Source organism: Penicillium oxalicum, chromosome II (assembly GCF_001723175.1).
Source record: "Penicillium oxalicum strain HP7-1 chromosome II, whole genome shotgun sequence".
In the NCBI taxonomy this organism is placed as follows: Eukaryota; Fungi; Ascomycota; class Eurotiomycetes; order Eurotiales; family Aspergillaceae; genus Penicillium; species Penicillium oxalicum.
The window spans coordinates 4,114,116-4,136,488 of NC_064651.1; the positions used below are offsets into that span (position 1 = coordinate 4,114,116).

The following is a 22,373-nucleotide window of genomic DNA, read 5'->3' on the forward strand; positions in this document are numbered from 1 at the left end:
CACAGCGCCACCGCGATTCGTCTCTCGGTCGAAGAGCCCGGACAGAGTACATGGCTATATGCCGAGTTGAATGATCATGATGGAACGCATCGGTGCGCATCGGTGGGTTCAAAGCATTCGAGGATGGAAATATGATGAGGTCGCATGTGCTGATGAGAATGCTCATCTCTAGGTAAATTTGTCAGAATGTATTCGGAATTACGAGGGAATGTTGAGGTTCGATCCTTGTGGTTTGAGTCGGACGAGATCTCATCAATCGGATGCCAACCATCTGCACCATAGCAAGATGACCGTCTTTGAAAGCTACGAGAAAAAGCCATCCGAGTTGAAACGGCTCCGGGCAAAGCGGTTATTGTGCTAATTTAAAATGGGTAGCCGCGTTTCAGGTGTTTACTCGCGGGTGTCGATTATAGAAGAACACAGATAGTAATCGCTTGAATGGTACACTTGCATTTTGATTTCTTATATACAGTACATGCTGCTAAGCTTCAGTTTCAGCGTTGCAAGCAACAAAAAAGCTGATCAGCTCACCTTGTATTGTAGTGCGCCTACCTCGTTGAGACAAAGATCCATTCTCAACCGACCACAGCAGTCCATCCATTATCCAGAGCAATGCAGGCCCCATTGATCACACTGGAACCCTTGCCGTAGGTCAAATTCGTGCAGAACCCAGCCACCTCGTCAAGGTCGCATGCAGGAGCCTGAACGGCCTCGTACACGGCATTCATCTTTTGATATCCTTCCATATGCATGCCTGTCTTGAACACATCCGCGATATTGGTGTTCATCGCCCCCATCATCAAGGCATTGCAGCGGATACCTTTGTTGCCATAGAACGCGGCTGTGTTCTTGGTCAGGCCCACCAGACCATGTTTACTGGCAGTGTAGGCAGCGCCTATTTTCGAGTCAAAGGATGAGAACCAGTGTGTTTCGAAAAAAAGAAAAAGAAAAAGGAAAAGGAAGACTATAAAAAAAGATCCAACATACCAGCAGCCCATCCCGCTCGCCCTGCAACCGAAACAATATTGATGATCCGACCGTCGGGGGTCGATTGCTCCAACATGTTCTGCACCGCCATCTTGCTCAGAATCATTGGCGCCGTGAGATTGAGCGCGATGACCCGATCCCATTGTTCCAGATCCATATCGCCTACGGGCGCGAAATGATCCATGATCCCGGCATTGTTCACAAGGACATCGATCTTGCCAAATTCCCGGATCAACTCGTCGAAGAGCCTTTTCACATCCTCGGGCTTGGTGATGTCAGATTTGATCGCCCGCAGGGGGCCCTTGGATGATAGTTCGGCGGACGTTTGTTGGAGTCGCTCTTCGTGAATGTCACAGATGACCACGTTCGCGCCCGCGTCCAGAAAGTGCGTGGCGATGGCTTTGCCTAGACCTCCCGCTCCGCCTGTGACGAGGCACGTCTTTCCTGCAAGAATCTGTTCCGACATGGGGGAAGGTGGCGGATGTTGAGGATAGAATCAGGTGAGATGGAAGTTTTTCGAGGAGAAAACGGGTACTGTGAGAAAAGGCAGGGCAGCTTTGTAGATGAAAAATGTGGATTTGATGAGAGATGGTTCTAATTCTTTAGATTTAAATATTCAGACCATTGACTAAGGTTCGCTTCAGTCGATGTTCTTGTGCTAGACCTTCTTTTCCGTGTCCGCATGGACGGGATTCTCCATATCCGCGCACCCTACCCACGTCCAGGGGCTCGACAGCTTTCATCTTGCGTGGCCTCGGCCGTTGGACTTTCCGAAAGCTGCACTGTCATCTCTACGTGTCGTACCACCTTTGAATAAGAGTGCCGAACCGTCAAGGTAGGTAGGACAGAGGAATTGTTCGACTACCTTGACCTACCCGCGACATTCTTTATTCCAGGTCCTTGGGTAGTATAGATCTAGAGCTCCGCATACAGTACGCCCTTTAACCCACTCAAGCGTTGGTATTTTTTCGGCCAATGATGATTGATTGACGTTAAAGTATACATGCAGGAGGCTCAAGAGCGTTGATGTGCATATTGATGGCGTGGACCTTTCTTAGAGCCGCAGTCCCGACCCAGAAGTACAGAGGAAAGAGACCTGAAGTGGGACGATCGTCTGTGTCGAATGTCGACCCCCGGAAAGTAGGCAAGCAAAGGTTCCGGTAGCTGAAGCGCTGGCGTATAGAGAGCCTGAGGCCCCCGGGCGGACACGATCACTGCTCGGACTGTCGACCATCCGAAACCCTGAGCCCTACTGCCAATTCGAGCAGAACATCGTGCTTGGGCTCGGTCAGACCCCATCCGACATCCGGGAATGCGCCGAGGCCGCGCTTCGTCGCTTACTACTTCAGGACCACCCGACCAGTACCGTCACTCCGGCAGGCTGTGTAGTCCACTTTGCGCGTGGTGCGGATTCGCATGGAGATATGTCCAAGATTTCAACAAATGATATATGCTGACTTGTACAAATGAAATGTTTGGGACTTGGAGTGACAGACCACAAATGGGCCAAATGCTGCTACGAGGCCCGAGTATCGTTCGAGTCTACCGAACGGCCATCCCTATCACCGACTGTACTATTGCCGACTGAGGCACTCGCAGAGGCGAAGAAATGGGGGCTTGAGGAACAGAGGCCTGTGCACTCACCACAGTTCCCTATAACCTCCGACCAAGCATTGACACGATGCTAAAGAACACTCATACCGGAACATCCAACTAAATTCATATCTAAGAGCATTGAATCGACTGTCAAGATCGGTCGTTTGGTTCCAATCACAGCTTCAGCTTTTGCCTCTCTTCGCAAAGCCCATCAATCTTCTTCCTACGTCGACTGCAAGGGGTTGGCATTCAAAATAGAATATCTCCTCAAGCTGCCTATCTCAGCGATCGATGCATCCGATGGGCTTGACCACGGCAGTCCCATCCAACATTTAAGCTTGTAGTCTCCTGCTCCAGTTTCCCCGCACAGTTCCTCGCCCAAGCAAGGCTCGAGCGCCTTGAAGTATACCCTGTCAACCGAGCCAGACAGAGTCGATCAAAGTTACGAAGCGTCGCGCAGACCTTCTCGATTAGGAAATTCGCAAAGCCAATCTTTCCTTATCGCTAGGATGATGGTGCCGACTTGATTCAATTTGGAGAAAGGCTCCCGGAGATAAGAGACGACATGGATCATCATATCGGCAGTATGGAAGGATAATGTAACATTCTGTTGTAGCTCAGCTACGCGACGGGTGCCTGCTCTTGTATTTTAAAGGCCCAGGATGTGCGCTCATGATCTGACGAGAGCTTATACCTCCTACTTGTACGACTCGGCGAACCTAGGAGATCTGTCACGTATCAAAGAGGAGACATGGCCGAGACTCATAAAGCTGTGAAGGTCTTTCAAGATGTCAATGACGAAGATGGTCGGTTGGAGAACCTAGGATATGAGCAGGGTACGTCCAACGACACGTCATTTTGGTTGAACGCTGTTTGGGATCATAACGATCCTCTTGTTCATTTTCTCTGTAGCTAACTGCCAGTCACGCGCCCTAGAGCTGAAACGGTCGTTTGGGCTGTTGTCGATGATCGGGTTTAGCTTTAGCGTTGTCACATCGTGAGTTCCCTTTTCGTTAACGATCGAGATCAGACCATTCTAAATTCCTTTGCTCCAGATGGACCGCACTCAGTGGTGTGTTCATTGTCGGGGTGACATCGGGAGGTCCGCCGGTCATGGTCTTTGCTTTCATTGGAGTCAGTCTGCTCACTTTGGCTGTGGCGATTCCTATGGCCGAGATGTGTTCCATGTATCCTGTCGCCGGAGGTCAATACTCGTGGGTTGCCGCGCTCACGCCTCCCCGATATGCTCGAGGTCTGTCATATGCCACCGGGTGGTTTATGCTCATAGGTGAGACGTTCTCTTCGCTTATTCCCCCATCGACGGGGGAATCACTTCTGCTCGACGTGCCGATGGGCCTTTGCTGACCTTGACTCCGTGTGGGCTACTACTTCAGGTCTTCTCGCCATGGGTGCCACGAACAATTCCATCTCGGCCAATTTCATTCTGGGCATGGCAAATGTGGTATTCCCTAACTATACCATTGAGAGATGGCACACTGTCCTGGTGGCCTATCTGGTGGCTATTCTCTCAGCTGGCGTCAACCTCTGGGGCTCTAGCCTGCTGCATAAGATCTCAAAATTCATGTTGATTTGGAATGTCGCCTCCTTCGTGATTGTCACGGTGACTCTTCTCGCCATGAACGATCACAAACAACCCGCCTCCTTCGTGTTTCGCGACTTCCAAAACACAACGGGTTGGGGCACAGCCATGGCCGCCATTATTGGAATCTTACAGGCCTGCTTCGGAATGTGTTGCTACGATGCTCCGGCTCACATGACGGAGGAGATGAAGTCGGCTTCCAAGGAGGCCCCCAAAGCGATCATTCTCGCTGTAATTTTGGGCGCCGTCACCGGGTTCGCTTTTCTACTCACTCTCTGCTTCTGTATTGGAGACATCACCGAGACTGCAGAAAGTAGCACGGGAGTCCCGGTCATCCAGATCTTCCATGACTCGACTGGAAGCAAGGTCGCCACCTGTATTCTCTCCAGCCTGATTGGAGTGATCGTGATCATTGCTGGCGTAAATGTTCTTGCCGAGGGATCTCGCTCTGCGTACGCCTTTGCTCGTGACCATGGATTGCCGTTTTCCAACGTGTTCAGCAAGGTAGACAAGAGGAGTCAGATCCCCGTAAACGCTGTTCTCCTGACGTTGGCGGTGCAATTGGCACTTGACGCCATCGAGTTTGGCACCGCGACGGGGTTTGGAACCGTTATCTCCATCTCCACAGAAGGCTTCTGTAAGAACGTTTTTATTTCTTTGATCTTTTTTCACGAATCTGTCTCAAGTTGATCTCCGAGTTCCGTCTCACGCACTCGACTTGACTAATGACAGGCTCGGTCCAGATCTCTCGTACGCCATGGCTCTATTCAGCCGTCTGGTGGGATTCTTTTCAGGCCATGTCACCAACCTCAAAGGCCCCTTTACACTATCTCCGCCCGTGTCCATCGGCTTGAACTGCATCGGCCTGCTGTTCCTCCTCTTTGCCTCCATCACATTCAACTTTCCAGGCGTCTCGCCCGTCACCGAGCAGACGATGAATTACACCAGCGCTGCGGTAGGTCTCATCTGTCTGGTCAGCGTAATCACCTGGTTTACAACGGGTCAGAAAAACTTTTCCGGCCCTGGGGCCGTGAGCTCTTTCACCGGACAGAAGCGAGGGCCACATGTTGCAGGGAACACCAGGTGATACTGTCCACTCTGGGGTCTCGGGAACAAGCACCTGCAACCGCACGGATGAAGCTTTTGCGAATTGTTTCGCTTGACTTGGTATCTTTGAATCTTCATATCTTGAGGTAGGAAGAGGACCTGTCATTCAGACTTCGGGGGGCGGGGATGACTCTGAGGTTGGGCGTACATTCTGAAGTAATTTCGGGATCTTGTCCAGCCCTGTGCCCGGTAGTAGAAAAAACATGTAGATATGCAGACTGACTCTCAGCAACGAACTTTTCCGTTTTCTTCTTCTTCTTCTACTTCTTTTTTTTAAGAGCTAGAACCATCTCCTCAATTAGAATGATGACATGTCCATCAATTCCAAGATCGGATCCAACGACTCGAGAGCACTAGTGCACTTGGGACACGAACAGTCGCGTTCAACACCACTAAATGGCGGTCTACATCGTCAGCCTCTTTCCGGGCAGCGGTGACGGGGATCGCTTTTCCCCCACCATGGCGCACATGAGGGAGACCCACCATCGACGATTGCTAAAGCGTGAATTCTATGCGGATCATGTTACTACGAGAGCACATCTTCTGGACCAAAATTCGTTCAAGAGAACTTTGGTCACTATACGGAGTGGCTTGAAAAGGTGGGAGAGGTTGGAAACCATGTCTGTAAAATACTCGATCGCCCAACTCTCTTGGCTGGGCTGAGATTGATCTATAGAAAAGGCATCTTCAAAGGATAAAGAGTGCTCGGGAGCTATGGAATTGGTTCCTTTTGTTCTATGGTAGCTTGAAAGCTAACGGGGCTTTATTGACTGTATAGGATTGACAGTGTATGCAGCTGGTGACGTGCTAGAGAGCACGCCTTGTCTACGATTCTTCATGTGAAGAACAAAAAAAAAGCTTCAAACCATCCAGATCAAGGACTAAGAATTGACTTCTCCTTCTCGACTTGGATGCATTGATCCAGTGCCCAAAGCGACTCACGGGATCAGGCGCTAAGCTTCTCGTGTGGGATCATTGTTGGGCACGGATCATGAATTGTATTCGGCGGAGTCGGCCGAGACTCGAAGGAGTAGTCCTGCTACAGCATTGGAACTGAGCTCACTTGACAAGATTCATAGAATTGAAGCAGTTGATTCATTTCCTGCTGTACTGCAGTGCATACCTTTTTTTGTGGAAAAGATTTGGTAGTTTTGTTATCAAAACATTTTGCTCTACGTTGAAAGCGATTTTCGCAGAGCATTTCGAACCTACCCCGCCCATTTGATCGCGCGACATTCAAGATATTCTGATCCGAACACAAATGGAAAAGTCGTGGAAGGTTCGCGATTCAGATATGCAAGGAACAAGCGGTATAGAATAGACCTCAGGTCAATCCAATCGGAAAGCTTTTCTCCCTTTACAGCCCCCAGTCACACTCCACCAACATACATCCTCCGGGGGAGAAAAAGAGGGGGTCCTGGTAGCAGCCCCGGTCTCGTTCCGTCGTGCCATTTTAGTTTTTTTTGAGTGAGCGCGAGTTCCTGTGAAGCGAGGTTGAATACATCTTATATATCTATTCACACTTGATGATCCTTTTCCCACTGAAATGAGAAGCGGGTGTGAGACAAAAGAGAAAAAACCACTCGGACAAATCGCTTCAAGGTATTCCTGTTGTTGCTGGGTGCCCGAGTATCGCTTGCTGCGACCCACGTCTGTCGGGCGTACCTTCTGAAGGCACACGACCAATTCTCACGTCGACGAATTTTTCTTTTGGGAGCCTTCAGAGATCTTTCTCCAATTGAATCGGTAACCGACGCTGGCTGAGGACCATAGAATCATGATTGTATACTTTTTGTTGGGAAGCACCGTGGCTTGTTTGCTGGTGATCGCCATCTATCGTCTGCATGTCCATCCACTCAGTAACGTTCCCGGTCCACGTCTGGCCGCATTGACGGGGCTGTACGAAGTCTTTTGTGTAGCCTGGTGCTCGGAATCTTATGACGAGGAGATTGATCGAATGCATCGAGCCTACGGTCAGTTCTCCCTTCTTCGCGAGCCAGAACGGACCCCCAAAAGACCCACTGGATGACGGAAACTGATCAGAAAGACGGACAGGTCCTATCATTCGCATCGCCCCCGATGAGATACACATCCAAGACCATTTCTACGGCTCCAGAAGTCCCGATCTTTGGGTCAAAAGCCCGCAGCATCATGAGTCCAATGGATCATCCAGTCGCTGGCACTCACGAGCCAGAGGGCAATCCTATGAAAAAAGGTTCTTTGGGAATGTCCAGTACTCTCTTCACGCCAAGATTCTTGGAATCATCCAACAACGAATTGGAAAGCACCAACGAGATCACTTCCTGAGCCGGAAAGCTTCCTCTGGCCCCAGCACAGTCAGCAAAATCCTGGGGATGCAAAGTCTTTTCCAGTTCATGCAACCCAAATCGAGCGACTTGGAAGGCGGAGCCGCGGCGGCGGCTGTTACTCCTACTACTCCTACGACGACGACTGCGGACATGGCCCTTCCAGTAGTCCGCGGTCGATCACTGTCCGTCACTCCTCGAAATTTGATGAATCAGTCACCCGCACCAGAATGATACCAGACATGGAGGGCGGCTCGATGATCTAGATCGTGATGCTCTCTCGCACCAACTCACAAAAGGAAAAGATTTTCTCCGGACATATCAACCGACCCCAAAATCGCACCAAAGAGAATAAAAAGACCATTCCATTCAGCCCCAAGTTCGGCTAGGAGTGTGTTAAGGTTTCCGGACGAGAAATGTCCGGGGCAGGGCAGACTGGAGATTATTTTGGGGTGCTTGACCTTTGCCTGTCATCCCCATTGATTGGGCCCAGAAAGGTAGAGGCTGAGTGTGCCCCAAACGGCCAGTTCCCGACTTCACGAATGAAGGAGAACCTGGAGGTTGCCCGAGCGGGGGTCGACCAACATCTGCTCGAATGGAAACTTGATTGGAGAGGGCAATTAGGCATCGGGTGATTGATAACCGGACACGAGCGGTGCGTACAGCTGCATTCGTGACCAGCTTGGCGTTTGGCGAGCCGGCGGATGATTGCCTCGTCGGGCAAGTGCCGGTTGGTCGTCACGCATGTACTCCAAATCTTTCAAGTCTCATTCGGGGTCCAGATTATGTCGGACAACCTCGGCATGCAGACGAACAATTGGATACAGTCCAGCATGATAAAGACAGAGAGGGGAGAGAGAGAGAGAGAGAGAGAGAGAGAGAGAGGAGAGAGAGAGAAGGAGAGAAGAGAGAGAGAGAGAGAGAGAGAGAGAGAGAGAGAAGTAAGCAAATTAGAATATCCAGTTGGTGTTACGAGAGCTGTTCATTGCAAAATATCATTACACTACAATTGTCTTTGTCTTTTTATTTTATTTTTATGATTTATGATTTTATTTTATTTTTCTCCTCCAGCTATTCTCATTTTCCTCTTCTGGGCTTGATTGCGTCCCCGCGGGTGGATCTTCCGTCACCAAAATTCCGCGCTCGTCACTCTCCTCGTCACCTTAAAAAAAAGAATCCTCCACACCACCGCGCCATCGCGCCATTGATCTCTTCCACTACAACCTTGAACCTTGATCTTTCTGATTTAACACAATGGTATGGGTGCCTCCTCTTCCCAAATGCTGGCGGGATGGTCCCCAGCTACTGTCCATCCAGCCTTGGCGGGCGTCTGTGAGCATGATTTGCCCACTGACCCTGCGCCTGGATCCAAGAAGACAAAACGATCTCACAAAACATCAATGGAGAAGCTTCGCTGACCGAATCAATTCGCTATCTAGCCGCACGCCGACTCTTCATATTTCTGGGGCAAGACCAAAGCCGAGGTCTATTCACAGCTCCTGGAACAGGCTGGAGGTCTACTCGACGGGCAACGCAATTGGGTGAGTGCTGCACTGCGTGGGATCTGAACTGAACCCGGCTCTTCTCGCGAAAACCCATCGCACCCGTCTACAGGGGCATACCGCAGTGAATGTATCGTCTTGCGGGATCCTCTTCCTTCTTGGCCATCAGAAGCTAATCAAGTGTCACCGCTCCATGTACAGGTCAGGTGAGCTCGCTTCAATGCCCTTTCATCCGCATGACCACAGCCCTTCCTCCCCCAGCAAGAGCGTCCCCGAATGACGCTGCAATCCATGATTTCTTCCGAGCCCACGACAGATGATACCCCCTTCAAGAACCCTTGACAGAACTGGAATTGACCGTTGCTCCCCCCATCCTCTGGAATACTCTAGCAACCTGTCAAATATCTCCTCTCTTCTCTGGCACGCATACGCTGCTCTCCCATCACCCTCCTCGGCCGTCAACTGGACCGGATTCTACATTCGCGATGACAAGTTCCCCGCCCTCGCCTCGCCCGTCTCCTCGCCTCCACTGCCCGGCGCACCAGGGTTCGGTGGTGTAACCATCTCCACGACCTACGCTCACCCCGAAGATCAAATCTTACTGCTGGGCCCCTTCCACGGTAAGCCCGCGTGCCAGCAGATCCGCTTCGGAAAGGGAGTCTGTGGTACCGCCGCCGCCAGCCAGAAGACAGTCGTTGTCCCCGACGTCACGAAATTCCCGGGCCATATTGCCTGTGACGCCGATAGTCGGAGTGAAATTGTGGTGCCCATCATCATCCGTGGAGAGGTATGTATTGTGATCCTTGCCCTCCCTTCCCGTTCCGCATAGCCAGCTTGATCTGCTCTGTGTCTCTTTGCCTCATGGAAGCCAAAAGAAAAGATTCACCTGTCTTGGAGTTTGCATGACTGACGTTCATATACTAGACTGTCGCCATTATCGATATCGACTGCACGCTCCCCTCTGCCTTTGATGAAGAAGATCAGAAATATCTCGAGAAGCTCGCTGAACTTCTTGCCGAAAGCTGCGACTGGTAAATCATCCAGGTCGATTGACCCACCTGCGACAAAAAAGAAAATTTGGCACATGACGCATGCCACGGACATGGATCACCCCACATGTCCATTATAAGACCTCGACAACGGAAGAGAGAAAGAAAAAACCGAAACCAAACAAAAAAGAGACACGAGAAAACAAGCAGTGCCACTGTATATGACTACGAGATGATTTTTCCCCCTCACGAACCAACAAAAAGCAACCAATAGCAAAAATCAATAGTTGAACAACAAAAGTCATCTCCTTTCTGCCTTTGTTGAATGATAAAAAGCGGAGAAAACAAATGAATGCCTACTTCCTTTCGTTGATTAGAATCCCCTATTGGAAGGGGAGGAGAAAGAAAGAAAAGAGGGAGTACTTTGACCAGTTCGACTACTTTAAGTTGACGGCCTCCAAGTTGTGCCTGCACATGGATCTTTCCACTTTTTTTTCTTCCCTCAAGATGTGCCTTTCTTTCTGATTACCTTTGTTTCCAACGCTCGCCACGTATCACTGAAATATGTGGAGAGGTAACGTGGTCGAAAAGACGCAAGTATCGACTCCCGCCTCGGGGGAATCAACTCATCAGCTACTCTGCAGTGCAATCCTCTACTTCTTGGACTCTTCAAGGTCTCCCTTGCAGCGAGAACCCGGATACGATTAGAGTGTGAATCCACTCAATGGAACAAAAAAAGACTGAATACTTGATTCAGATCAGGCCGACACGGGCAATCCCGATTGCACCTGTGCGCCTTGAACAATCCGCCCAGTCCCGATCAAATCCCTGTGTGTCATCCGACCCCGGATGAGTTCCCGACTCCCGTCCCACTCCAGGTAGCGACTGTACCGTCTATTCACGAGCAAAGCAAAGAATCTCAATAGCGGCGGGCAAAGAAGACGACTATAGTGTGCAATAAGCAAGGGAAAGTCGAGAGGAAAAAGGAAGAGGAAGGAACAAAAAAAAAAGCAATATTGGGGGGAGGGACAAAAGAAAGGGAAAGAAGAGGGAATTCCCACCCCACAAAGGTATATGTCAAGAACCCGCCAAACTCTCTAAAAACACCAATACACATGATAAGAAAGCAAGATAGGGTCAAAGTATCGGCCACGCCGAGCATAGGGACATAATTTAGAGATATGACAAAGAGGGCCGGACGGGACCGAATATCGTGGCCAGGTTAACCATGTTGATCATATTGAGCGACTGGGTCAAATGCGAGTATGCCGCCAGCAGAAAACCGCTCACATGCTCAAGAGTCAGCGCTCATCTGACGCCGCCCAGGATTCGGGGACACAGAGTCTCCGTCCTCGCTGGGGCCGAGACCGCTGTCTGTACCGGTGAGTCCAGCATCGGTATCAATATCCCATTCATCTTCGGCGTCGGCCCCGTCTCCACCGTCCCAGCTTTTTTGCACGGCACCTCGGGTGTTCCATCGGAGAGCTCGTTGCACGCTTGTGAACCACTCGCCGCTGTCGGAGACCACGGTGGGGAATGGATACTGGCTCGCCTCGACAGTGACGTAGTCGCCTTGTCGAAGCTCAACACGACCTTTGCCATCGAAGGAGCAATAGGCGGTGGATCGCGACGCAGTAGGAACAGCAATGCGCAAGAGGTGGGAGTCGGAGAGGACCATGGGTCGGAAGGAGAGCGTGTGAGGACAGATGGGCGTGAGAAGAATACCGGGAATGGATGGGTGCATGAGAGAGCCGCCAGCGGACAGGGAATATGCAGTAGAGCCGGTAGGTGTGGAAAAGATGCATCCGTCAGCCTGCACGACGGTCAAGAGCTCACCATCAGCGTAGAGCTCCAGATTTGAGACGTACGGGGACGGCCCTCGGTCGATGACCACCTCGTTCAAGACCTCGAACTGTTCCCCTTCCTCGACAGCATCCGCCTCAGCACCTTTGCTGCGGTCTTTCCGGAAGACAGTGCACGTAAATCTCATGCGTAGGTTGACCCGCATACCGACGTCTCCCATCACCGCATTGAGATGAGACTTGTATTCATTGAACTCGAAATTGGTCAAAAATCCGAGGCTTCCGAGGGAGAAACACAAAACTGGAGGCACCACGCGCTGGAACAGCCATGAGGTAAACAAAACAGTGCCATCACCGCCGAGTGTCAAGACGAGATCAAACTTCTCTGGCGAGGTCCAGCACAAGTCTGGTGTCCAAAAGTGGAGCATCTGTGCCAATCGTGGCTCTTTCTGGATGAGACCCGCGGCATCGAACCGTTTTGAATTGCGTAGTTTGGCATCGACGTAAACGTTGACCCCGAGGTCGTTTCCATACCGCGGCGTCATGAGCAGCCACTCGGCGACTTGGCGTGTCAGATACACCAGACTATTGTCTCGGGCCTTGGTCACAATCATGATCGTCCGTACTGCGCGCCTGATGGGCCGGCGTTGCAACTGTTTGGAGACCTCACGGACGCCCGTGGCCGTCTGCACCAAGCGAGAGTGTGATAACCACTCATCATCCGCAATCTCCTCTAGCACTTTTTTGATGTTCACAGCGTCGTCGAATCTCTGGTGAAAATAACAAGGGGTCTGCAGCATCAATCGTGCGGTCGAGGGCGACCGTTCCAGATACCCCGTCAGTTGTAAGTTTGACAGTGCGTTTGATAGTTTCCGAGGAGATGCATTGCTGCCTCGGCGCTCTTTGTCCTCTGGGGGCGATGAGGAGGGGGCGGCTTCGGGGGTGCCGTTCGGGATCAGATTGGCCCATGGATTTGTGAAGCCTGAATTAGAGTTGTTACCCGGCAGACACGGGCGTGACGCCAGCGCCTTCATGATTGTTTGCCGGGGAATGCAATCTGTGGATAACGATCGAGGGCCCGTGAGAGATTTGTGGTGAAAACGGCGAACGTTGGGGGGTACCAGCTGGAGCGCCGCGGTCTCCTCAGCGGCGGGGGCGCTCTTCGGGGCACACCACGTTGGATCACCGGCTGTCTGTGACACAGATTCCGGCAAAGGCATCTCGTGGTGTGTCTGCGAAGGCTCTATGTGCAGAGCATAGTCACGCAAAAGCGCTGTGCTGAGGGATGATGGTTTCTTTTGAGATGGCGGAGGTGGGGCACCTGCGCCCGAGCTGGCCTCGGCCTGGACAGCGGCAGGAGGAGGAGGAGTAGGAGGAGGAAGAGGGGGAACGACGGATGGCAGTGGGCACGTCAGGGGCGAGTCGAGTTGGCGACAACTCCTGCCTGGCGATGCCATGGAATTCTTAGAATCGTGGCTGGCCGAAGGCGATCTTGCAGGAAAACAAGGGAGGGGGTGAGAAGGCATGGAGTTGGCGGAAGAACCGGTGACCAGGACGGAAGCTGGCCCGCGGACGTAACGGGGATTGCGGACTCGCCTGTCATCATTTTGTCCGATGCAGATCAGATCGAGTAAGCATGCCCCTTTCCCTCCAAAACCAGGACGCAACCCCAATTTCTCAAGTCTTCCTACGGTAGACAACGCCTAGACAGGAGTGGTCTACATCGGTCGGTCAATCCAACTCAGCATTTGGCCACCTGCAATGGTCGTGGGTCGCCCGGAGAGCCGGTTTTTTGGGGGTTAGTTTATGGAGACCAGAGACTGGGGGGGGGGGAAGAAAAGAATCTCTCGGAAGCCGAGTTCCACCCAGTTCGACCGTGGTTCTCTGGATCTCTGAGTTCTCTGGTGGCTCCTCGTACAGGTCCAAATGCCGACCGCAATAGAGATCGCAGTTGCTGATTAGCTGCCTGGAGCTGATTGCAAGGAATGGAGTCCCCAATAGGCGTCGGCCGGGTAAACTGTTCAGTGGGGGAGAGGATAACTCAAATCCTCCGACCGTCAACGGCGGGGAACTGGAACTGGTATTCGTCTTTGATCTGAACCTTGATTTTCTGTTTCTCTCTTTGTTTCTCTCTTTCATGATCGGGGCTGGAGAAGAGGCGGCTCATCTGAGCGCGTCGAGGCCGGCGAGTAATATCTTTGTCATGTCCAGCACTCGGCACAGATCGTAGTGGAGTGATCTGGGTCGTGGTCATTGGATCGCACACGTGTCGTGAAAATGGGCAATACTCAGACTCCTTTCTCTTGTGGGATCCTTTGCGGATAGGCTCGAGGTTGTCAATTGGTCCCCGCGAGGTCGAGGGTCCGATCCTTATGAACACTGCAGTGGTGGAATAAATATGGATCTGCTACTGCGCCAGTAGGGGATGACTATTTATGGTACAGCAGCTTACCTGATGCGGTTATCGCGGCCAGGGTGCAATCTCCATGCTTTGACATGTTGGCAGTCTGCAGACAGGCCTCACCTGTGGTTCACCTTGGCAAGGATCGCCTTCAGAAAAAGGTCGAGAGGAAGGTCCCACCTGTAGTCGTAGTCACTCCTCTTGATTATGACAGAGACAGCGTGGAAGAAAATACCCCAAAAATCAAGAAGTCATGGCGCTGTCATGTCCGTCGACTTTCTGAACAACTGTGTATCAAGTGACTCTTCCTGCGTTGGCAAGTCGCGAATCACAGAGTAATTGAGGAAGGAGAGGGAGGGAGAGAGAGAGAGAGAGAGAGAGAGCCTCCTCATCTCGAGGCTTACCAATGGAGAAAGAGGCATATCCGATATGAACGCTCTGCGCGTACCTACAGTAGAACAGGAGGAAGGGCGACATTTGGTCGAGGGCGCTGAATGTCTCGCAATGCTGTGTAGTTCGTCTATTGTCTAATTTTCGTCTATTTCCGCATGTGGCCAGGGAGTGGCTGCGCCCATTCTCATCCAGATGACTCCGCCCTCACACACCACGCGGCCCGCCCACCAGCATCGTCACGAGAAGGCGAGCTGTTGCACGTCTTATTGCAAGCTCGGTCAATAGTGTCTTGGTGCCTTGGATCGATAGCCCTGTCAGGACCTCCCCACTCTTTCAGACTAAGCCAACTGGCAGTGAAGGTCTGGCTTGAAAGTGTCCTGTCTATTCCAACGGATCCACACAGGTCAAGTTCGCGTGTCGTTGAGAGATGTCATGGCCATTGGATAGCTTTTGTTCCAACGAACCTCTTAGCCGCGTCAAATGGGACAAAGGGGGTCACCTCCATCGCGGCAAGTCTGGTGAGTGCATGATATGCAGTCACACGGAAACTTCACTCCAGCTATCTGGCCACATTCGGCCATTGGTCGAATTGAAGAGTTTCATCTGCCCCTGGAAGGTCTCCAGTCCGGTCGCCAGAGCCTTCTGGCCAGTGGGTGGCCACCAAGGTCCGCTCTGAGACATCCCGCAAGTGGGAAGTCTCCAAGTGTCCTCCGAGACACTGTCCCTCACTCTGTGTCAATCTTCCAGGCGTAATCGCGGTACAAATGATCCTCTACGGTTTCACGAACGAAGCCCTCGACAGTACCGGACTCGGCTGACCCTTCCATTGCAATGTCTCCGTCGTTTTCGGGCAAGTCGATGCCCCGGCAAATGGTGTGGGCACGCAGTCGGACAGACTCCCAAGTCTCAAAGCCGAAGCGACCCTGACTCTCGTTCAAGAGAAGATGGCCCTTGGAAGAGAATGCGAGAACGTGCAGGGAAGAAGCTGCCTTGGCGTCTACCAGAGTCGGGCTGCTGACAATATCGCCAGTCTTGGAGACGGCGATCAGCACAGTGGAGAAGGTCATGGACATTGGCACGGCCCCCGACAGCAAGGTAAGCAGCGAGGTTTGAAGCAATGCGGGCAGGAGTGTAAGGTACTGTAATCGTCGTTCAGTGAGTGCGATGCCCGATTGACTTATTGAGTTGAAAAAGAAACACTCACCGAATCTCCCCGTGCAACGGCGTCACCACCAACGATTGCCAGAGTGATCACCACTCCCCGGCGAGGGAATCCTCGTTCGCGTCCCAGAATCACTTTCTGGAGCATTGTCCGGATAATGCCTTCCACATAACGTTCACCCACACCCGCGGTAGTATTCCCAGGCTTGACAAAGACTTCCACGGTCGCTTCCTCGGGCTTGAGGGCATCGCGACGAGCGGGCAGCTCCACGGGAGCATTGACCGAGCCCAGGATCTTGTATCCTGTCGTCGAACATTTGAAGGAAGCGGAGCCATCGGCGCGGCTAAGGGTTGAGAGTGATGCAGTCGGGCCGACCATGGTGGTTGCCTTGTATCAAAAAGAAACGGAGGTGAATGACCTTGAATGGGTCGGGTCCGCGAATTTGGTAAGAGTGACTTGCTCGTGGGGAATAAAACAATGGGGAGGTTTGTGTCGTGTAGCACCGGCGTCACTGGAGGAGCTCTCGCGATTTTTCGTCCGCTGCGGGCCCCACAAACGCTGATTGGCGGAGAGCAAGAGTACATTGATTTTGTCCTCCGGATCAACGCATCGCTCACCTCGCTCGTTTGACATATGGACAAAACATCTTTTTAGAGGATATTTGGTACATCTTTGGTTTTCGCACTTTTGGGAAGTTCGTGCCACTCGCCAAGCATTTATTTGGAACTCATTCGGCCCAGCAGGTCAAGATCTTATGAGAGAAATGTCTGCCTGCCCGGCAGCCTATGCACCCCACACATAGTAGGAATGTTCATCTCGAGGGCCTAGTCGGGTAGACCTCGGGTGAGATTATCGTCCTCGCGTTCGAATATCTCGTATAAGAGGGTGAAACTTGGCTGGAACAGCAACTAACAAGTCTGGACAGGCACATATGCCCGGCAAATCTTGTGATGCATCTGTCCCCTATCCACCGCCAGCATGGGTACCCGTCAGGTATCTCTGCCTGGACGGCCTCGTGACCATGGCCCGAATGGATGCGTGCATTCTTCCTAGCGGTGAAGATGAACTACCTGTGCGATGCAATACAGGCCTGATGTATACTATTCCTCGGACTTGAGGGATAAGATTCAATGTGGTCGATTTTCTTGGGCTTTCTGTTTGTGTTGAAACTTGCCCTTGTACCCTATGGCGCCGAGGAGCCGAGTCTTCGCCCGTGCACGCGCACTGGAGGGAAAGTCTGATCCCCGTGACGCCGCCAAGGGCTTGGAAACGTGGCAATGCGCGAGACTGGCACCGCAGGATGGAAACCAACCCTTGAAGAGACCCATTGGTTCCTTGAAATCATCGTGAATCATGCACTACTGTCCTGCACCCAAGATGAGACTGGTCACTCACCTGGACTTGTGTGGTGTAGGACTGGGTTTCCCGATATTCTTGCGCATACCATCGCGTACTGTGTAGAGATATTCCCAAGGAGCGACTCGTACTCAAGATCTGACAATTCCCGAGGAGATAGCAGGGTCGACGGGGGGCTCCACTGCACCATGCGCCGAAAAGCCAAGTCTCTTGGGTCATAGAATGAGCTGACGGGGCGACTGCAAGGTCATCATGGTCTTCCAAGATGGAACCCATCCAGAACCAACCCGCTTGGCCAGTTCTGGTATCCAAGTAGCTCCTCCAGTGAGGACTCTACTATGCTATACTATACAATTCTATACTACACCCTACTACATTCAGCATAGTACGCACCTATGGCACGCACTCAACCCTCTCTCCGCAAAGAAAGCCGCTGTTTTCATCCACCGGCATCCGCTCACCCAATCATGCGCACTCCGCTCCGCTTGACCCCAAAAGTCCGCGTGTTATCGCGTTCGCCATCGAGCATCGTCGGTGGGCGAATCGGCGGGCGGCTCTCGGGGTTGAATCGAAGCGGCCAAGCATCCCATCCCGCCTGGTTACTGCCAACCCCCAATCAGCTCGGGTGATGGAGGAGAGAAGAACCAAGAATTCTCCTCGCGTCATGACTGGTTCTGCTCCCCTCACGTTGCGTTTTCATTCACTGGAAGCGGTCGACATGAGGATCTCAATGGTACAAATATCCCCGTGGGGTCCCCCTCCCCTAATCTGGATCCGTCTCTCCCGGCGATCAAGAAGTCTCCTTGTGTGATCTTTGTGTTGAGCTACCCCAGAAGGAGGATCATCCAGGCACCCCTTGAGTGTCAACGGGATTCATCTACAAGAATAATTCAATTACCTGGTCTTTCCGGCTCTTGGTTATCTCTTTCACTTGGGCCTGCCTCGCATTCTTCTCGTCGTACTATACTTGAATGGGCATTGACACGCTTCCAGATGTCGAGGAATCGGCAGAACCCTCTATATGTGCCCTAAGGGAGCCTGATTTATTCCAGCAGGAGCATCCAAAGAAATCTTGGGGCTCCTGTGACCTGAACGAAAAGCCAAAGGGCGTTTCAACCTCCAGTTACGATCTTCCGCCCAAAGCGGATCCGAGTGCATTCCCAGAGCACGCCCTGAACACCAACTCAGATCTCACCAGTCAAAGTCATCTTCTGGAGCCGGCTCAGATTGCTGAGCTCTTCGAGACAGACCTGAAGTATGTGTCTAGCCACAGGCAGTGTATTATGTACTTCGTCTAACCTGGTTTCCTTCTCAATTGTAGCAATGGACTATCAAGTGCCGAAGCCAGTGAGCGCCTCAAGAAAGATGGTCCAAATACCGTGCAGGAAATCAAGGGCGTCTCCGTCTGGGGGCTACTGCTAAGACAAGTGTCGAACAGTTTGACCTTTGTAAGCTGGCCGTGCTGGTTCAAAATTGAAAATTCTGGTCTCCGTCAGTGACTCACAGCGTTGCCAGGTACTACTTATAACCATGGCCCTATCATTTGGCATCGACGACTACATTGAAGGAGGCGTCATCACCGCGGTGATTCTCTTGAATATCGTTGTTGGGTTGGTGATCCCTGTCCGATGAACCTTGTTTGGAGCAGTCCACTTATAGTTCGTTATAGCTTCTTTCAAGACTACCGCGCAGAGAAGACGATTATGTCCTTGCAGCGCCTGTCTGCGCCGGTCTGCAATGCCATTCGAGATGGCCAAATACGCCCAGTCAAAGCGGAGACCTTGGTGGTGGGTGATGTTGTCCGGCTAGCGGTCGGGGATATTGTTCCAGCGGATCTTCGATTGTTTGAGGGAATGAATGCTTCTATGGATGAAGCCCTCCTGACGGGCGAGTCCCTGCCGGTTCTGAAAACCCCTTATAAAACCCTGTCTTGTGCAGACATACCGATTGGCGATCGAACCAACATGGCATATTCGGGGTGCAGCACAAGTCAAGGCCGCGCCGCGGGAGTTGTCGTTGCAACGGGAATGAACACCGAGGTGGGAAAAATTGCGCAATTGCTTCAAGCAAAAGACGCCGTCGACGACACCAGTCGGATCGCTCACGCCTGGCGGCGAGTCAAACGGTCTGCGATGAATATTCTGGGTCTCGTCGGCACGCCGTTGCAAGTGAAACTGAGTAAATTCGCTTTGCTTTTATTTGCTCTGGCTATTCTCCTCGCTATTATTGTATTCTCCGTCAATCTGTGGGATGTTCAGGGGGAGGTCTTGATCTACGGAATCTGTGTGGCTGTCGCCGTCATTCCGGAGTCCTTGATTGCTGTCCTCACCATCACTATCTCGGTGGGCACGAAAGCCATGGCCCGTGGCAATGTCATCGTTCGCAAGTTACAATGTCTGGAGGCCGTTGGAGGCGTAACGAATATCTGCTCCGATAAAACCGGCACCCTCACCCAAGGCAAAATGGTGGCTCGCTCCGCATGGATCCCAGGGGCTGGGATACTGTCAGTGAGCCAGACCACCGATCCATTTGATCCCACGAGTGGAGTTGTGCAACTTGACGAGATCGATTGGGACTCCGGACATGCTGTTGATCAGCACCCGGCTCTGCATACATTCTTGTCCGCTATTTCTTTATGCAATCTTTCAATGATTCATCACAACAACGGCAATTGGAGTGCAATCGGAGAACCAACTGAAATCGCCCTGCATGTTCTCGCCATGCGCTTCAGTTCTGGGAAGAAGGAAGTGCTAGCTAAACGAGGGATGGAACTGCACACCGAGTACCCATTTGACTCTGCGATCAAGAAGATGACCGTGGTCTACCGAGACCTTGCAGCTGAATGCAATGAAGTATTTACCAAGGGAGCTCCGGAGGTCATCGTTCCGTCGTTGTCAATTCCTGAGAATGAGCAACGTGTGATTCGAGATACCGCAGAACGAATGGCGGGAGAAGGTCTGCGTGTTCTCTGCATAGCCTACAAAAAGGCACATATCAATGACGAGCACGCAATCTCCCCTCGCGCTGCTGCTGAGTCCAACCTTCACTTTGGTGGCCTAGTCGGACTTTATGACCCCCTCGGAACGAGACCGCGGCTGCGGTTCGCAAGTGCCAGATGGCCGGCATTACTGTCCACATGCTGACTGGAGATCATATCAAGACAGCCACGGCTATTGCCTCTGAGGTTGGAATTCTTGATCGAGTCTCGGCCAGCTTGAAGTCTAGACACCTAGTTATGGCCGCAGAGGATTTTGATAAAATGTCGGACGAAGAAATTGACCGGATTGAAGAACTGCCTTTGGTTCTTGCCCGCTGCAGTCCCACCACCAAGGTCCGTATGGTTGAGGCTATGCATCGTCGACGGGCATTCTGCGTCATGACCGGTGACGGCGTGAATGACTCTCCTGCCCTGAAACGAGCCGATGTGGGCATCGCCATGGGGAAGAATGGAAGTGACGTGGCCAAAGAGGCCGCCCCGACATGGTTCTGACAGATGACAACTTCTCATCAATTGTGAAGGCAGTCGAAGAAGGAAGACGTCTGTTTGATAACATCCAAAAAGTGAGACCTTTTTCTTTCGACACAGACTTCCTGAGAAGCGTGGCTAACCATTCGGCAATAGTTTTTGATGCACTTGCTCATTTCTAACATTGCACAAGTCATCTTTCTCCTCATCGCCCTGGCGTTCAAGGACGCAGGGGGCGACTCGGTCTTTCCCCTATCGCCTCTTGAAATCTTGTGGGCGAACTTGGTTACTTCATCCTTTTTGGCTGTCGGCCTCGGCCTGGAGGAATCCCAACCCGACATCATGTATCGCCCGCCTCATGATCTTCGGGTTGGCGTATTCACGACCGAGCTGATTGTTGACAAAATGGTCTATGGAACTTTCATGGGTTCTCTCTGTCTTGTCTCTTTTGTCTGCGTCATCTACGCTGCCGGCACTGGCACCTCAGATCTGGGCGATGGGTGCAACGAGGGCTACAACTCGACCTGCGATGCAGTCTTTCGAGCCCGCGCAACCACCTACGCAACTTTGACGTTCCTCCTACTCATGACCGCCTGGGAAGTCAAACACTTCTCGCGCTCATTATTCAACATGGATCCGATCCGTTTCCCCCATCGATTTTCCGTTTTCCCCACAATCTGGCAGAATCGGTTCTTGTTTTGGGCTGTGGTGGCAGGCTTCGTGATTGTCTTCCCAGTCATCTACCTTCCCGTAGTCAATGAGCTAGTTTTCAAGCATCACGCCATTGGCTGGGAGTGGGGAATTGTGTTGGGCTGCACGGCTACTTACTTGGTCTGTGTGGAGAGCTGGAAGGCCGTGAAGCGGGCCTTTGGTATTGGTAGTGGCAAGACTGCCATTTTGACGCTGGAAGATGCTGAAACCCGCGCTGGTCTAAGTACCTTTTCTCCCATGTCTATGAGTGCCAATGCTAGCGTAGAGCTGAAGTAGTCCGTTTGCGCGGACAGCAGGCCTGGGCAGTCTCGAGCTATTCAACATTTGTTCGGGGCGCGAAACTTCTGAGGTGACGTCGCCGACCTAACTCGGCTATCTGGTGATCATGCGAGCAATTGTTCATTTACTACGAGATCGTATCTAAATTGAAGGTCCTTTTGCATTCGACTGAGGTTTCTTGCTCGATGTAGAAATTTCGTGAAGGTATTATCAACACATGATGAGAAACCTTGCGGTTGGCCCTTTCAATCTCATCTTCCATGAGCACTGACAACTGGCCGGTACTTGACGTCAAGTCTTTTCGAAAAAAATGACGTTGTCGACAGACACCGGGCTAGGCTCAAAAAAAAGGGAGGGCACATGTTTTGGTGGGCGTAGTGGGGAGCGGCGCAAATCAGATAAGATCACCGGAAAGCTTCCGCACCGGAGCCCTTCACTACCGTGACGAATTCAAAACTTGAGGCACACACGCGATCAAGCTACTGTATTTGGCTGCCTACTATGTGCATCCCACATGACAAGCACGGAAAACAGTAGGCTTCAAGCATTGCACCGAGGGCAACTCAGTTTTATACCAGGTATAGACTTTCACTGGATGAAACAAATTCATGCATGTGATTTACCTACGAGACCAGCTCAGTCCTTCAGAGAAGAGGACATGGCTAGACGTACCTCAGCCTGCATCGGATCCGCGGCTCTTTGGGGCTGTGAAGGGG

At 51.9% G+C, this 22,373-nt stretch overlaps 8 protein-coding genes across 8 annotated transcripts; 4 read left to right on the plus strand and 4 right to left on the minus strand.

Moving 5' to 3' along the window:
- Nucleotides 1–575: 575 nt before the first annotated feature.
- On the minus strand, nucleotides 576–1,453 carry POX_b03287 (uncharacterized protein; the record flags this gene model as incomplete). Its single annotated transcript, XM_050112186.1, has 2 exons — nucleotides 576–895; nucleotides 988–1,453. The coding sequence occupies 2 exons, from the start codon at nucleotides 1,451–1,453 to the stop codon at nucleotides 576–578; spliced, it is 786 nt and encodes a 261-aa protein (XP_049972532.1).
- Nucleotides 1,454–3,334: 1,881 nt separating this feature from the next.
- Nucleotides 3,335–5,270, plus strand: POX_b03288 (uncharacterized protein; the record flags this gene model as incomplete). Its single annotated transcript, XM_050112187.1, has 5 exons — nucleotides 3,335–3,419; nucleotides 3,520–3,580; nucleotides 3,639–3,871; nucleotides 3,978–4,820; nucleotides 4,927–5,270. The coding sequence occupies 5 exons, from the start codon at nucleotides 3,335–3,337 to the stop codon at nucleotides 5,268–5,270; spliced, it is 1,566 nt and encodes a 521-aa protein (XP_049972533.1).
- A 1,797-nt stretch (nucleotides 5,271–7,067) lies between these two features.
- Nucleotides 7,068–7,830, plus strand: POX_b03289 (uncharacterized protein; the record flags this gene model as incomplete). The annotated part of the gene is made up of 2 exons (XM_050112188.1): nucleotides 7,068–7,263; nucleotides 7,346–7,830. 2 exons carry the CDS (start codon nucleotides 7,068–7,070, stop codon nucleotides 7,828–7,830), a joined length of 681 nt encoding a protein of 226 aa, XP_049972534.1.
- A 1,020-nt stretch (nucleotides 7,831–8,850) lies between these two features.
- On the plus strand, nucleotides 8,851–10,133 carry POX_b03290 (Free methionine-R-sulfoxide reductase; the record flags this gene model as incomplete). Its single annotated transcript, XM_050112189.1, has 4 exons — nucleotides 8,851–8,928; nucleotides 9,036–9,137; nucleotides 9,415–9,885; nucleotides 10,023–10,133. 4 exons carry the CDS (start codon nucleotides 8,851–8,853, stop codon nucleotides 10,131–10,133), a joined length of 762 nt encoding a protein of 253 aa, XP_049972535.1.
- A 1,248-nt stretch (nucleotides 10,134–11,381) lies between these two features.
- On the minus strand, nucleotides 11,382–13,346 carry POX_b03291 (NAD(+) kinase; the record flags this gene model as incomplete). The annotated part of the gene is made up of 1 exon (XM_050112190.1): nucleotides 11,382–13,346. The coding sequence occupies one exon, from the start codon at nucleotides 13,344–13,346 to the stop codon at nucleotides 11,382–11,384; it is 1,965 nt and encodes a 654-aa protein (XP_049972536.1).
- Nucleotides 13,347–13,930: 584 nt separating this feature from the next.
- Nucleotides 13,931–14,143, minus strand: POX_b03292 (uncharacterized protein; the record flags this gene model as incomplete). Its single annotated transcript, XM_050112191.1, has 1 exon — nucleotides 13,931–14,143. One exon carries the CDS (start codon nucleotides 14,141–14,143, stop codon nucleotides 13,931–13,933), a length of 213 nt encoding a protein of 70 aa, XP_049972537.1.
- A 1,265-nt stretch (nucleotides 14,144–15,408) lies between these two features.
- POX_b03293 (uncharacterized protein) lies at nucleotides 15,409–16,223 on the minus strand (the record flags this gene model as incomplete). The annotated part of the gene is made up of 2 exons (XM_050112192.1): nucleotides 15,409–15,822; nucleotides 15,888–16,223. The coding sequence occupies 2 exons, from the start codon at nucleotides 16,221–16,223 to the stop codon at nucleotides 15,409–15,411; spliced, it is 750 nt and encodes a 249-aa protein (XP_049972538.1).
- A 1,949-nt stretch (nucleotides 16,224–18,172) lies between these two features.
- On the plus strand, nucleotides 18,173–21,654 carry POX_b03294 (Calcium-transporting ATPase 3; the record flags this gene model as incomplete). Its single annotated transcript, XM_050112193.1, has 7 exons — nucleotides 18,173–18,456; nucleotides 18,523–18,649; nucleotides 18,717–18,811; nucleotides 18,871–20,260; nucleotides 20,311–20,658; nucleotides 20,721–20,762; nucleotides 20,824–21,654. 7 exons carry the CDS (start codon nucleotides 18,173–18,175, stop codon nucleotides 21,652–21,654), a joined length of 3,117 nt encoding a protein of 1,038 aa, XP_049972539.1.
- Between the last annotated feature and the right edge of the window lie 719 nt (nucleotides 21,655–22,373).